Below are 16,571 nucleotides of genomic sequence, written 5' to 3'. Positions count from 1 at the left end.
AAGTACAGCACAACAGCTGGGAGACCCTATTCTCAGCCTTGCCAGTGTGCTTTCCTGGGAATCAGAAGCATGGCTGGGAATGCTGCCTTCACAACTTCACTCTGGGGGACCCACTGCAGATGTGGGGGTGGGGGTGAGGGAAATGACTGAACAGACAGGGGACCCTGAGTAGGGGGCAGCAGACAATCTGGGTTGGAAAATGTGGTTCTGGAAAAGCAAGCCAACACACAAAAACAAGGAAAGGAGGGAAAGGGAAGGAAGGGGAGAAGGAAGAACACAGTGATTTAGCTCACCAAACACCTCCTCTTTCTCTTCCCAGCCTAATCAACACCTCCATGAACCCCTGCTAAATGTTCAGTTCATATAGCACATGTGTGCGTGTGAGAGAATATATATACTGACAGATACTGATCACCAACAGATACTGATCACATGAGGGAAGAAAATAACTTGAACTTCAGACTCACCAGCAATGCCTGATTCTCTTTCACTATCAGCCTCCCTACCTATTCTGGGGCGCTTCAAAACAAAACAAACAAAAACCAACTCCTGGGCAGAAAGAGAGCACCCGCTGAACTGAGCAGCATATGCTTAGGGGCACTGATGCCATCGACTTCTGAGTATTTCAGCTTCCTGTCCACGCAGTCCAACACTGGACTAAAGGCAGCCCGGGAGAGAAGTCCCCTGTACGGAGACACTCACAGACCCTCCCTGGAGACATACACCCCAGCGTGTGTGGCTGAGCCTATGTGAAATGGACATGCACTCAGGTAAGGCTCTACCCACACGTGACCCTGCACACTGCGAAATTCTTCCCTTCCATGATCGCGTGGCATCCAAAGTCTTGCCTACACCTAGTACGTGCAGATGTCGATTCTCTAAGAATACATGGTGGAAGGACAGAAATGGGAATGACCGAAGCCCCATTTTCTCGAGACCCTATCTCTCATCTACACGGTGCACCCACACACACGGTGAGTAAACGTACACAGCCAGGAAACACTCATATCCACCATGCTCAGCCCACAGTCACGCGTGGGGAGAAAGAAGTCGAGGAGGGCGGCGGTGTCAGGGCAAGTGGAAAGTCGCCTGCCGGGGGCTGTCCTCCCAAAAGCTCAGAGGTCCTCTCGCCCCCGCCCGGGAGCGGTGTCCACCCGCGCCCGAGGGACGCAGACCCACGCGATGGACACGCCGGGGGGCTCCGCAGAGCCGAGAACCGGACAATGAGGACGCGGCGACCAGCCGGTTCCTGCTGCGGTGGCCGGTGGTGGTGGCAGCAGGCGCCGCCTGTGCACCCGCGGCCGCCGGTAGGTACCTCCACCCTTCTCTCCCGGAGCCCCACTTACGTTCCGAGAGTCTCCTTGAACTCGAAGATTTTCTTGATGTCTTCAGCTTGCTTTTTCCAGGAGGAGCTGCTCTCGCCGTTCTCCCGGGCCATGGCAGACGAGGGCGGCGTGTGCCGAGGGCGGCGAGGCTGCGCGGCCGGGGCGCGTGGGGCCGGGGTGGGCGCGCTGAGGAGGGGGCGCCCGGCGACAGGGGCGCAGGCGGCGGCGGCGGCGAGCCTGTCCGGGAGGGCTGGGGCCGGCGCGCGGGGATGCTCGGCGCGGGAGCCGGAGGAGACTTTGTGCTGCGGCAGAGCTTCCTCTTCTGCAGTTTCCTCTTTCACTCTCGCCGCCGCCGCGGTCCCTCCCTGGCTCTTATTTCTGCTCGTCTCGGGCACAGACTTCCTGCCGCCGCCGCTCGCCCCGCTCCTTTGCCGCCGGCTGCCAGCCTCACTTTCTGCTACTTTCTTGCCTCCCTTCTCCTCCCTCCCTGCCGCCCGCCTTGCTCCCTCCCCCTCCTCCCCCTCCTCCTCCTCCCGCGGGCTCCCCGCCCTCCCCGCGCGCCCCGGCCGCCTCCCGCCTCCCGCCTCCCCGCCTCCGGCGCGTTGCCGCCTTCGGGGATGTCCTGCTCCCCGGGAGCGCCGTGCACCGGGCGTGGGGCACCGCCGTCGGCTGGCCGCGGCGCGCGCCCTGGAGCCCCGGAGAGGGCAGGTGCGGGGGACCCCGGCAGGTGCAGGACGCCGGGGCGCGCGCGGGAGGACCCCAGCCCTTGAGGTGCTTTAGTAATTCTGCAGTCAAGTCCCGGGGGCGCGAGGGCTTTCCTCCTTGGCGGCGGGAGGGGGCGCCTCTGCGTTGTGCTTGGCAGCAGCGGGGTGGGGGCGGGAGTGCGAGGCTGCCGGGATCCGAGGCGCCGAGGGTGGGGGCGCTTTCCCCGAGCGCCCGGGCCAGTGGCCGGTGCGTCCCGGGGCGGCGCGGAGCAGGCGGGCGGGGGCCGGTTGTTATGGCGACGGGAGGAGGCGGTGGGGATGCAGGCGGAGGTGGGCGTTGACTCGGGCCCCGCCGTGCGGGCCCGCTTTTGGCGCTCCCGGAGCCTGTCGGTCCCTCCCGACTCGGCGACTAGAGCTAATTCGCATTGCACCAAAATCGGCGCTCGCGTCAAATTCTGGCCGAGGGAGAGGGCCTCGTGGCGAGGAGAAAGCCTGGAAGCCTCGGGACCGGGGACGCGCAGGACGTGCCAGGCGCTGCCTCGTTTTCCTTTTGGGAGCTGGACTCCCGGAGTTACTAGGCGCCCGGGCTGCGGGTGGATTTGGGGACCTCCCGGCGCGGGCTTCGTGCCCCTCTCTCTTGGGCTGCCTCGGTCCCCGGACTGGAACTGCCAGCGGGCCTGGGCGGGCCTGGCCGGCCTTCGCTGCTGTTCGGCACCCCCTGGTTCTCCCCCTCTCCTCCTGCTGAAACCCAGAGACTTAGTGAAAAGTGAACATCTGCCCCACACCCTCCTCAAAAGGAGGGCTTCCCCCTCCTTAGCCCTGCCTGCAGTGGGCTTAGTAGGGTACCCGGAGGCGGAGCTTGTACCTGGAAATATCCTTTCCTACTGGCTGGAGAAAGGAACTCGGAGTTCCCCCTAGCCTCCCATCTCAGAGATGCTCTTTGACTGCCCACCCTTCTCCCACGTCCACCTGTCAGAGGGGGACCCACGTGCAGATCCCCGTCCCCAACCTGAAGGGACTACTCTTGATTCAGAAAATAGTAGTTTTCTTTGTATCCAGATTATCGCTCACGCTCCCGTAGGGCCCCTGGCCCCTCTGCTGAGTTGAGTAAACAGCCTTGCCTCTTGATTGTTGCTTGACACCTGCCCCATTTTCCCAGGACTGTTCCAATTTCACTGTAAGGGGGGGGGGGGAATCTACTTCCTTGAAAAGGAAACTTCATCCAGCATCTTCTTCCTGGGCCTGACAGGGTGGCTGCAGGCCCAGTGCTCTCCCGGAAACCGTCTGGACACTGACAGCCCTCCACCCCTTCTCTGACCCCAAGGAGATCAGAAGATACCCTGACCTGCCCATCCCTCCACACCTCCATGCTGGTTTCCTGTCTTTCAGGGGCTGTTAGCTTAAGGCTCTCCAGGCTGGCCAGAGGAAATTCAGTATTACTTGGCTGTTACAATGGATAAGCGGAACTTCCAGGACAGATAACTGAGGACACAAGAAATCGGGGCACATCACCGAAGTGCAAGGCCAATAGCACCCCTTTCAACAAGAACTGGATTTGAGGAACTAGAATATCTTTTCCTTCTGTCCAAGTTTCAGTAATATGAAGAGTTAGAACCGGGAATAACTAAGATGCTAGTGGACACCCTCCCATGCCCTACTATGAGCATCTTCTCTTCCCTCCTTCCCTTCCTCCCATTCTCCTCCTTCTTACTCAGTTCTTTCCTCTCTGTTTCACCCTTGCTCCTAGCCTAAGGATCAGCCTCCAGAGCTCCTGAAAACACTTCTCAGTCTCAGCTTTTGTCCCCAGAACTAAGGAAATGCTGATGCTCTCTCTCTTTCTCCCTATCAAAGAGAGGCAGTTGTCCAGGAGGAACAAAAGTGAAGGAGAAGCAGGGGAGGGTGGCACCTGGCTCAATGGCTGTGACTTTATCTACCATCCTGTAACATCCGTGAGGTCAAGGAACACATTGCCTCTTGCACCACTGTATGCTCAGCACCTAGCATGGTAACTCACACATAGTAACTGACAGATGAATGGGCATAAGATGGATAAAGAAATGAAATAGAATCAAGACAACTTTTTGGTATTTGTTGTACTGATGGAAAGGCTATAGAGAAACTTCTTTCTCTTACAAACTTTGTAATGATGTTCATTCAGCATTATCAAGCTATGCTCAGCTGGACTAGGTCCCAGAGAAAAGATACAAACATTTAATGCAGAGCTAAGGAGGCCAGACCCAAAAGAATGGATCCCCAAGGAGGCAGAAATGTCAAAGACAAATTGTGTGGCTTTACTATGGTCATTCCTTCCTTACTGGACTCCATGTAAAATAAAAGATCTTGATCCTGGAGATTGCAGTGGAAAACAAAATCCACCATTTCCTAAGAATGGTTATGCATTAGACTGTACACTGCCTAATTCTGTTCACTGGAGGGCCCTCACTTGGACTGTTTTCCAGTAACTGACCATTTCCTCCAGCCTGCCACGTTTTTCTAGAGAGACAGGTGATGGCAGCCAGTCTCATGATTCTACCCCACCTCCACTGTCAATCATTTATTATCTATTGATCAAAGGCTGTCCCCCAACAATTCCACTCTAGAAAGCTCTGTCACATATTCTGAATTACTAAAGTTAGGTCACACGTCTTTATATTTTCTTAAAGCTCTTACAATTTTGCTTAAAGAGCCCAAAGAAAAGGTATTTTTTAAAAAGATTTTATTTCTTTATTTGAGAGAGAAAGCATGAATGGTGGAGGAGGGGCAGGGGGAGAGGGAAAGGGAGAAGTAAACCCCCACTGAGCAGGAAGCCCAACATGGGGCTTGATCCCTGCACCTGGAGATCATGATCTGAGCTGAAGCCAGATGCGTAACCAACTGAGCCACCCAGAGTTACTTTTAATAACGTATCATTAAGTAGTTACTAATATTATGCCCATCAACCTTCTCTCCCACCAACCCTCTTGCCAGTAGATCAGACTTGTGTGGCCCAGGTTCAGAACTGGGCAGATGGTGTAAGGGAGATAAATACTATCTAGAGCAGATTCATAGATTAAATCTGAAATTTTCTAAATTATCCCTATTCAATCTTTCATACCTAAAGTGATAAGCTGGCAAGGCAAACTGGGGCGGTGGAAAGAACTGGAAATCCAGGAAACTAGACTTAAGGCCCAGCTCACAAAATTTGTAAAAACACTTGACCTCCCTGGACCTGTAAAATGCAGGTTGTAGAAGGGAGAATGGTACATAAATTTGGTAATTTTTAAGACTTGTAAATCAATGATTTTTTTTTTATTTGACAAAAAAACCTGAGATGCCTGGGTGGCTCAGTCAGTTAAGCATCTGCCTTCAGCTCAGGTCATGATCTCGGGGTCCTAGAATCGAGTCCCGCATCTGGCTCCTTGCTCCACGGGGAGCCTGCTTCTCCCTCTGCCTGCCGCTCCCCCTGCTTGTGCTCTCTCTCTATGATAAATAAATTAAATTAAAAAAAAAAGAATATCATTAATCTTTGAAAACTTTAGAACTCTTTGGTCCAAAATTGTATTGATCAAAAGTATTTTATTAGGTGACCTCATATAGATACATTCTCCATGAAAAACTTAAATCTCAACAAGAAATATTGCAGGGAAAAACATTTCCTTCTTAAAAGTTGGGTGCTAGGGCGCCTGGGTGGCTCAGTCGTTAAGCGTTTGCTTTCGGCTTGGGTCATGGTCCCAGGGTCCTGGGATCGAGCCCCGCATCGGGCTCCTTGCTCTGCGGGAAGCCTGCTGCTCCCTCTCCTGCTCCCCCTGCTTGTGTTCCTCCTCTCGCTGTATCTCTCTCTGTCAAATAAATAAAAAATCTTTAAAAAAAAAAAAAAAAAGTTGGGTGCTATCCTCTCCATCAAAAGTACTGTTTGACAACACTTTGATGTTAGAGCCTCTTCTCATAAATACTGCAAAAGTTTTAGCATCTTAAATTGTGTACTTAGTTCTTAAAAATAGGTAAAAGAGTTACTAGAGCATATGTTCTATATAATGATGATTAGCATAAGTTGTTGCCAGTTTACAGGACAATAATATCTAGGAAAAGCATAGCTGAATGAGGAATCACAGAGAAGGGCCACCTCTGCGAGAAGCAGCTTGTCTGGGAGGCATAGTCAAGAAGAGGGACTCAAGGGGCGCCTGGGTGGCTCAGTTGGTTAAGCGACTGCCTTTGGCTCAGGTCATGATCCTGGAGTCCCGGGATCGAGTCCCACATCAGGCTCCCTGCTCAGCAGGGAGTCTGCTTCTCCCTCTGACCCTCCCCCCTCTCATGTGCTTGCTCTCTCTCATTCTCTCTCTCTCAAATAAATAAATAAATAATCTTAAAAAAAAAAAAAAAAGAAGAGGGACTCAATATTGTCATTTCAGATCTCTACTGAAGAAGGTAAAGATTAAAAGAACCTTCAGTCACAAACCTGGGTCATAAAGAAACTGAGCATGATCCAAGGAAAATTCTAGCTAGTCTGGAAAATATCTAAGGCCCACTCCTTAACCTGAACCTCTTACATATTAATAGCCATTCATGGAGGAACTCATGTAGTTCACATGATGAAAAGTCAAGGTGGAACCAGCACAAAATCTTTACAAAATTCCTCTAATTAAAGCCAAAACAAAAAAATTGGGGGGTGGAAGGGTAATAGGAAAAACGGTAGCAGTGAAGATTCAACACAAGGGGAAAAAAATTGCTACAGAAAAAGTAAAGTTTGTGTTCAAACACATCACAATAAAAAAAAAAAAAACTATAAAACAAAGATGCGTTTGCTCAGGAAAGACAGGGCAAGGCAACAGGAGGGATTAAAACAAGCTGGAGAGCTCAGGAAGGAAGCAGGAAACAAAGTGAAACCACCATAGATACAAAGATTATCTTGGACATGGAAATGGCACAAGGAAAATTGCTGAAAACGTTTTAAGTGATCTAGAGGACAAATCAAGAATAGTGGGAAAATAAAATGGAACAGAGATTAGCTAGAAAATTATACGAAACACAAAGGAAGTACAATATATCCGTAAATGGTAACCCTTCTGAAGAAGCTGAAATAATGCAACAAAAAAATATTTAAAGATGTTATTCAAGAAAACTTTTCAGAAATGAAGAAAGGCTAATCTACAGACCAAAAGGCACATCACATACTAGAAAATATATGGATGATCAGTATCAAGATGTACCCTAGTAAAACTTATCTCTAAAGAAATATTTCTTTGATTTTCAAAGAAAAAATAATCAAGTCACGTGTATTGAAGAAAAAAAATATCAGTCTGTTACTTCTACAGTCATGGCCAATGATAGAAGACGTGTTTACAAAGTCCCTAAGGAAATTAATTGTCATGTAAGATTTTCCTAATAATAGCTAACAGTTACTGCATTCATATTATGCATCAGCCCTGTTCTAAGTGCTTTACCGCATTTATTTGTGAATGCTCATGTCAATTCTATGAAGTAGGTAATATCCTTCCATTTCATAGTGGAGCAGACCAAGATTAGAAAGGTTAAGTAACACACCCCAGATCACCCAGCATGAATGAATAAAACACACGCAGCCTGGCTCCAGAACCCTGCCTCTAACTATGGTACTCTCAAATAACAGGCCTCAGACAAACACTGAGAAGCTGTTACTAGAAGGAATGGATGTTGAGCAGGCAAACAGGGGAGATGTCCACCACAATGTAAAAATCCTCTTCTTAATTAAAAAAGAGAGAGAGAGAGATTTGATAGTTGTTCAAAACCAAAATAAGAGAATCAAATGGCTGCTAGATCCACAAATACACCTTTTCCTGTGTGTTTAGTTTCACTTTTTTCAAACCTTAAGGGACTTTTAAGCAGACACACCCCTTGGATCTTACCTAGTGGACATAACCTTTATCTTTCTACCTTAGACCCAAGACAAGAGTGAGACTTTTCCTGACATTCTCCTGGACCTGGATTTTGCTTCTTCTACAAGTGACATTGAGACAAAATCTTGTCAGTTCCTGTTAGAATTAAGAGTCTATTCTTAACTCACTGAAGTGCATTTGGCAATATGCACAGTGCACTTATAAAATTAAGGACACTGCAAACAGTAAACGTGCTACCTCTTCTATGGAGAATCAGCCTAAACAATAATGGCACCTCCCCTGATTTTCTACCTAGAATGGAATCTACAACAGACATTGAAATAGAATCTCCCCAGTTTATATTTGAACTAATAGTATATTCCAAACAACTGAGGGAGGTACATTTGATGATGTACATAAATGCATTTACAAACACTGAGGGTATCAAGTCAATAAATACCTGTTTCATACAAGCAGAGCCAGACCTAAACACCCAACTATAACAGCTTCAAATAACTGCCCATAAAGGTTGATTTTCTCCGAAATCCCGTATCTTTTAAAAATCATTTCCTGTAAAGATGAGTAATTATCAAAAGATGGGAGCCTGACTGTACAATGTTTTCTTCCTTTTTAGCTATTTGAACCACAAACATTTTCAAAATATAACAGTTACTTAAAGAGTGTTGAAAAAGGAAAGAAATCAACCTTTAAAAATGTCTTCCAATATCAGGTCTGGTATATCTGGGGGCATTAGGATGATGAACTGTAATACCAGTGAGTTGACCTTAATTATGTCCATCAACTATTTGGAGTGCCTTAATTTCTCTGTGAGACATTTGTTGAGCTTGTACTTTGAAATAAACAACTTGGATAGAAAAATAAACTAAGCACAGTTCCTGCCCTCAAGATGTCTAAACATCTAAGAGACAAAGAGAGACATGTCAACAGATAGCAAGCATAAAATGTGATTCAGGCCATCATGGAAGTTTGCACAGAGACTGGTGGGGAAGCGCAGAATAGGCAGGGTCCACCTTCCGGAGGATGTTAAAAAAGTCTTCACAAAGGAACTTTTGAACTGAGTCTGGAAGGATCCGTAAGAATTTGCCAAGCAGAGAAGGAAGGGTGCAGATTTTTGAGCAGACAGAAAAGCACGTTTAAAGGTACCAAAATCAAAGAATGTTGTATCTGTCTGAATAGCCTGGTGACAATCCCAGAATCTTAGTGGCTCATGATAACAGAAGTTTGTTTCTCACTTCCATCATAAATTGGTTGGGGATGTGCTGACAGACCAGCTGCCATCTTAAGCTTTGCTAGTTGCTATGATGGAGGGAAACCCAGCCAGGTCTTGCACCAGCAGCCCATCACTTCCACTCAAGTTATTGGCCAGAACTATGGATACAGTCTCTCCCAACCACAAGGGGCCAGGAAGGGCAATCTTGTTTAACCCAGAAGCCAGAAGGAGATTTGGCCATAGCACTAACCGCCACCACGAAGGCCCCGCCAGGAGGCTGCACATTTAGGAACTGGTGCTGTGCAAATGGGGTTGAGTGCAGCAAGCAGAGAGGAGGCTGGAGGAAACTGAAGGACCTATTTGTGAAAGGCCTAATTTGCTCTTCCTTTGAGCCCCAAAATAAAAATTTTAAGTGCTTCAACAAGTATGACAACCAGGGTTGAAAACCTAGCAACTCCCCACCCTGCATTTCAGTAATGGCTCTGTCACCCATGGGAAGAACACGGGCTTGTGGTGTTTTTTCTCATCCTGGCCACGCACAGCCTGAACCACAATAGAACCCTGTATACCTCTGAAGGAATTCAGGCCAATAGCTCCAGAGAGAATTGCCGTATTGCTTCCTATATTCCTATTTGTGATGTTAGTAATAGCTTTCAATTTCTAGTCATTAAGGAATCTTGAAGTCTGGGTCAAGTGCTGAGGATGTGCCAAAGACAGATGAATGAGCCAGGATTCTAAAACACAATCTCCTATTGGGGCATCACTGCAGGCATTAGTCTCAGAACTAGTCAGGGGCAATTCACTGAATCTTAACTCCAATAGAGGTGTGACCCTGGAATTATGTCACTGGTGACTGTCTGGGTACACCACACAAGTGACTTTGCAAACAGCCTGATGCAGGAAACAAGCCAACAAGCACCTGGGTTTGTCAGTGAGTCTGGTGAGAGCTGTTTGCAAGTTCAGTCTTTCTGCCGTAGGGCAACAGGGAGACAGGGGAGCGGGTACAATGAGGGGTTTTCTAAAACAAGACTTGGGTTAGAGGCATCTAGCTCCTGTTCCAACACTGGTGCGCTGAATACAGAGTGCAAACCAGAGCGAGGTGTGGTACAAAATGGAAGAACCCAGGTCTCATCTGATGTCTAACACACTCCCTGACTTCAGGCACTTTCCAGTCCTTCCTTCAAATGAGGCTGACATATGGGGATGGAGGAGATAACATCTGGAAAGCACTTTGAACTTCTCAGAAGAAAGGCAATAGATAAACATAAGGTATTCATAGTATGCATCTTTTTCTCTTAATAGCTGTCACATCTGGCTCTTTGTTTTTTTGCCTGAGTTATAAGTGAATGGCTAAAAAGAAAACATATCCCCACTAAAAACACATCCACCCACAAGACTTCCACTAGATTGTTGCATTTTATATTAGATGGAAATAATCTAGGAATGTCACAAGATTCTTGTTTCCCACAGGGGTTTTCTAGCTGAAGGAAACCTATCAATTCACCAGATCCTGCCCATACATTATCCCCTGAGCGTGTCTTGGGCACTGTGGCATTAACCCTTCGAAACCAAGATTTTAAAAATCAGTAACCAGAAACATATCCATTTTTATATTTAAAAACCTATAAGTGGAGACTAATATTTTTATAAAAGCAAATGACTTGTAGCTTAATTTTTTTTAAGATCTGCTCCTGCAAGTTGACAAAGTATCCCTGTAGGCGACCAGGGTGCTGCTATTTCCCCAAGTGTTTCTGAAAACAGGAAAGGTGAAGGGGAAATATCCAGCCAAAAGTGACAGGGCAAAACGTTGGCTAAGTGCTTCTCAGCATTCCTGGTCCAAGTGCTTTTTCCAGGGTTCACAGATGCCAGCGTCTATGGAATTTACACCTCCAATGGACATAAACCAGCCTGTGGGATTATTGGGGTATTAACTACACCCGTGACAAAATGTAGGCGCTCTACCTAATGCAACCACTGGCCTTAAATGGATGCACTTAGGAAAGAGGTTTAAAAGGTCGGCCGGCCTCGAGAAGAGTCTTTATGCAGGAACTGAGGAAAGGCTGCTGAGTTGGGCCCCGATAGTCTGAGGAGCAACTCTGCTTCTGCACTCATCTTCCTCCCCAGAGAGGCCAGGCCTCCCAAGTCGCAGACAGCTCCGCAGTCCCCTCAAGGTTAACAACGCTGTTTCCCGCTGAACCAGCCGGAAAAACACTGGAAGTGGGTTTATTTTTACCTGGGGCTTTGTCATCTATCATTACCGAAAAACTAAGAGACAGGTTTTGGCTGAATATCCTGAGGAATATTTAAGATCTCCATGCAGGATTTGGCCCTCAGTCTGCTGCATTTATCTTATTTGGAGTAGTCTTCTTCTCCCTGCCAGTGTTCCTCATTAGTAAGGATATTTGTATTCAAAAGAAGAGGTGGTCTCTCTTGGTCAGACACCTAAGGGATCCTGTGATGACATCGTGATGCAGCCCTCATGATATCATAGCTTCTTTCATGGAAACAAATCATTGGTACCTTGGATGACATGGTATATTTAACCAAAGGGGAGGGGGAGGCACATTTAGAAATCTCTTGCAGGGCATCTGGGTGGCTCAGTCGGTTGAGCGTCTGCCTTCGGCTCAGGTCATGATCCCAGAGTCCTGGGATTGAGTCCTGCATCAGGCTCTCTGCTCAGGGAGTCTGCTTCTCCCTCGACCCCTGCCCCCTGCATGTGATCTCTCTCTCTCTCAAAAAAAAATAAATGAAATCTTAAAAAAAAAAAAAAAAAAGAAAGAAAGAAAGAAAAGAAAGAAATCTCTTGCAGATTTCTTCAGCACACAGACATAACAGCCAAAACCTTGCTTTATTGAAGGGCCCTCCCTCTGGATTCAAGTATATTTCACGTCAGGAGGGTACCTTTTCCCTGGTCTGCAAGATGAAAATTATATTACCTACTGATTTGATGCCTTCTCAAACCACAACGAGACCAGTTGTGTGATGCATTTGTGATGCCCCTTTATCTTCTACATTACATTCAAACTAGTCATTTTTGGTTTTCAAAGTTCTCTGCTCATAGGGCTAGGCATATATCTCCTGTCTCACCTTCCTTCCCAGTCAAGCAAATTTGACTGGAGCCTCTCAGAGCAAATCCAGAATGACAGAAACTGGTTACCGGGTGCCCAACACCGTGCAGACCCAGACCCATCACTTTGCTCTCGTTTCCATATCTAATTTCAAGTTCTTTCCTATTCACAGTTGATTTTCCCCAAGCACCAAATCCACTCTCCTCAAACTCAACAAAGACTTCTTTCAGGATGGTTTTTGACAGGTGAGGAAACTGAGTCATCAAACTTGCCCAAAGGCACACATCTACACAGAAGGGAATGGAACTTACAGCAAAGTTCTAACTGAAAGAAAACCCACCAGTGTATATATCACCTCCAAGTGAAAAATTCATTGAAAGGAGAGCTTTGGGTGAAAGCCAAGGATAACCACCCATGACCTTTATATTTCACATTCCAACTCTCAAGCAAAAATCCTGAGAGCAAAACCTACGTTTCTCTCACCAACGCATTTATTTATCAATAAGAACTAAAGCCAAGTTCAGAAAGAAAATACAGGTTTTCCACCACTATCCAAAAGCAGAGCATTCCTATGAAACCTTTCATAAGCCAAAATGATATAAAGCAAAGGAGCAATTACCATTAATTTATATGGAAATTTTTTGAGCATTCCCAGACCCAAAAAAAATAACCTCTATTAGGCTTCTCCGATACCTTAGGACATATCTTGTTAACAGATGCACAAAATAAATCAAGATAAAGTACAGGTGCTCACAGGCACGGTTTAAATCAATGGCTGTTTGATGATGAGACACTGAGTGCAGTGCTGAGGAAGGAGCTTGGCGGGGCCACTCACTGCTGGGATGCACGCTGCCTCTGTAATGGCCGGCTGCAAAAAACGCTGGGAGCCATTTTTGTTTTCCACCTTTTTCTCAAACTTTCGAAAAGCAGTGGGATACCTATGCCCTGGAAAAAGTTGAAGGCCTATATAGATCGCTACCTGGTCCTGAGAAGGGCACTGCTATGCTCAGCTGTCTGCCTTGAGTTGAGAAAATGGGGTTTCCCCAGCATTCCCGAGAGCACTGACCCCCTCACACTTCTCTGTGACACTGTTGCTCACGGCATTCCCTGGGGGGAGCGGGAGGGGTGTAAGTCACTGGGTAACTAAAACCCATAAAGCTGGGTGTGTGGCTCTGATTTTGAATCCAGGCCGGCTTCACAGTGCCCAGTGATAACTCAGAAATCCAGCATTATTCTGGAATCTCTGGCTTTGCTTCGAGATGTCCCCTGCGTGACCAAGCACGGAGCTTAGACTTCTTCATTACCACACCAGCATATTCCACTGCATGTAAACAATCGCAATGTAAGAATTCTATCATCCTAAGCCCTCCTACAGATTCCTGGCAGAAGGTCAGTGGGGGTTTTTTCCTCTGTTGCTTGGCTGACTCAGATCCCTCCTTTCCCTGTTGCTGCCTTGAGGAGGCCGAGGTTCCAGGTTTTCTGGTTTCAAAATAAATTGGCAGAAATCTGAAACGATGCCAATACCGCCCTCCTGCCCGCAGGCAGCTGGGTCCCAGTGGGAGGTCTCTTAGCAACCAGGCTCAAATCAAATATTTGGGCGTCTGGACACATTCTTATTGGAATGAGCTCATGAACAAAAACTTCTCTCTTTCCCTCAACCCAGCTACCGAGGGTTATGAAAAGATGCTGAGTCCCTCGGTTGCCTCCCTGTACTGGATGAGTCTGTGACTCAGGCAAAAATGTTAAATTAGAGGCAGCCCCAGACTGGCAGGCCAGAGATCCGACTTCTGTTTCTGGCTTGATATGTATCCTTGGACAAGACCCTTGAACTTTTTGTTGCTGTGCCTACAGAAAGCCCAAAGTTTTAAGGTGACCTTCTGCATGCTGCCTGTTCACCAAAAATCAGAATATTCACAGGCTTACAAAGGGCCTGAGCTCCGGTTCAATTCAGAAGTGAACCAGGAGGAAGGAGGGTTTCGGAGCCCTCTTCCTCCACGTGCGTGCCACCTTATCCTACCTCCCCCCAACCAACCTTTCCCCAAAATGCCAAATGGCCAATGGGAGGGAGAAGGGGGCAAATGAGTGCTAGCCAAGAGCTTCACTTCTTTTACTTTTTTAAAAAATTTTTTATTGTTATGTTAATCACCATACATTACATCATTAGTTTTTGATGTAGTGTTCCATGATTCATTGTTTGTGCATAACACCCAGTGCTCCATGCAGAACGTGCCCTCCCCAATACCCATCACTTCTTTTACTTTTAAACCCAGAATCCCACGTTTACACTATCCCTGTGTACTCGGGAAAGACTAAATACTTCGCTTTGGCTTTGGATGATAATTCAAATCGATATCCTTATGTACAGGGGAGGCTTTTATCTCAGCTTCCACATCTATAAAATAGAGCCTTTAAACCGTAGTCTCCTGATCTTCTGAGAGATGGCCCCTCCTTGGCTAGCACGCCCATCCCTCCTACCTCTGGAAACCCATCATAATTACTGAGTGTACCACCCCATTGGCCACTGGAGTGGCTTATTTCTGTGGACATAGATGCCTCACCTCATCCTTGAGCCCCCAGTGATGCCATGTCTCATACCCCGTTGTCACCTTTTAAGTCACCTTACCCACTGGGGCAAATGCAGCCAGTCCTGAAGAAACCCTTGCTGAATTTAATGAACATCCAAACGTCACGGGCCTGAGGATGCTCAAACAGGGTGGCATGAAGAGCTCTCCCCAGTAGGAGATATCATATTTCTTTTCCAGAGAAATGAGAAGTCAGAGAGCAGTGGAGTGCAGTGAGAAGAGTGTGGCTCTTAACTAACACCACCGGTTTGCCTCAGCCCCTGTGTAGCTGTGCGGCCTTAGGCAGGTTGCGTAACCTCAGTCTGTTTCCTTATCAGGAAAACGGACATAACAGTAGTATCTAATTTGCTGGATGGTTTCAAGCAAATTAACTGAAGAGGAGCTATAAAGCACTTCACACGAAGGCAGTCAATAAAGGGTAGTTCTTACTGTTGTCGTGACTTTGTCTGTCGCCCAATCATGTGATCATTAAATAAAAGCACAGTTGGGTTACTTAGTTGTTCTGACTACAAAATTATTTTAATTGTTTATCTAAAAAGCTGCAGAAGAGTGTGGAATGAAGGAGTCAAGGACCCCAGCTTCTTTGGCTTAAGGTAAATGACATTATTGTTTTTAAATCACTCCTTGGTTTGTTTTTGGTTTTTGTTTTGTTTTTTTTAAGTTAGGGGCACCTGGGTGACTCAGTCAGTGAAGTCTCTGACTCCTGCTTTCAGCTCAGGTCATGATCTCAGGGTCGTGAGATCGAGCCCCATGTCAGCCTCCGCACTCAGCTTGGAGTCTGCTTCTTTCTCTCCCTCTCCCTCGGCCCCTCCTCCTGCTCACACACTCTCTCTCTCTCTAAAATAAATAAATCAATCTTAATAAAAAAAAGGTATCTGTGGCAAAAATGATAAATAGAGCATTTATTAAAATAATTTTTGTCCAAGGAAATACACAAGTTAATCATCAGGATTCAACAGTGACCCTGAATCCCGTATTTCATGACCTCTCGTTCCTTGATCTGCTTTGGAAGCAGCTTGAGCTTTACTCTGGGGAGAGTCAGAGATCAATTTTTGATGATTTTGTTTACACTATAGAAGATGCCAGACTTCAAGCACTAAAAAACATGCTCGTTCTGAAATAAGCCTGAGCAAGCCTTGACAATGGACACATTTTATCCATCTCACTGTCATCAGAACAAAGTAGCCAGCGTTATCTATCACAGCCCAAACTGGAAACAGTCCCAGCATCCAACAGGTGGAGACCCTGTTTTCACAAAGCAATGGAATATAATGCTTTCACTTAAGGTGTAGATTCTAGTCAAAATAATATCAAGTGAAAAAAACTAAAACAAAGTAACAGGGATTGTACTGATCTAACAACCAGGTTTATTAATAAAGAGGAATAGGATCTTCTAAATAGTAGAAGCTGTTACGAAGATTTGAGCTTGCCCCCCCTCCCAAGAGTACACTTTTCCTATATTTTTTCATTTTAAAATACATGCAGTAACCCTTTCTCCTATGCAATGTTTATCAAGCATCTACTATCCATCAGGCATTGTTGGGGAAACCACAGTGAAAAATAAATAAATTTGCCATCCTCACAGAGCTTCCATTCTAGTGTAGGACACAGATAAAAGCAAAAATGTTATTGTACCATTTTACAAAACACTTTCACATTTTATGGCCACACTGTCAAGTAGCTAGGGTTTAATGAACCTCTGTGATAAATGTGGGAACGAACTTAGCCAACATCAGTTAGCTGATAAGTGTCAGACCTGGGATTTAAACCTACGTCATCTGGTATTTCGGCTTTTGGCAATAGCAGACTAAGTAATTCAGATCAACCTTC

At 46.6% G+C, this 16,571-nt stretch overlaps 1 protein-coding gene across 2 annotated transcripts in view; it reads right to left on the bottom strand.

Annotated features, from left to right (window-relative positions):
* Positions 1-1,514, bottom strand: part of CAMK1D (calcium/calmodulin dependent protein kinase ID) — a 420,413-nt gene extending 418,899 nt beyond the window's left edge. For both annotated transcript variants that reach the window (XM_032425563.1, XM_032425565.1), the window contains exon 1: positions 1,347-1,514. In XM_032425563.1, the coding sequence (XP_032281454.1) occupies positions 1,347-1,438 (92 nt within the window). In that variant the 5' untranslated portion in view covers positions 1,439-1,514. The remainder of the gene's footprint in view (positions 1-1,346) is intronic.
* Between the last annotated feature and the right edge of the window lie 15,057 nt (positions 1,515-16,571).

This window comes from Phoca vitulina, unplaced genomic scaffold (genome assembly GCF_004348235.1).
Source record: "Phoca vitulina isolate PV1807 unplaced genomic scaffold, GSC_HSeal_1.0 scaffold33, whole genome shotgun sequence".
Classification (NCBI taxonomy): domain Eukaryota; kingdom Metazoa; phylum Chordata; class Mammalia; order Carnivora; family Phocidae; genus Phoca; species Phoca vitulina.
The sequence above is the reverse complement of the archived record's forward strand: the minus strand, read 5'-3'. Positions and strand labels throughout refer to the sequence as shown.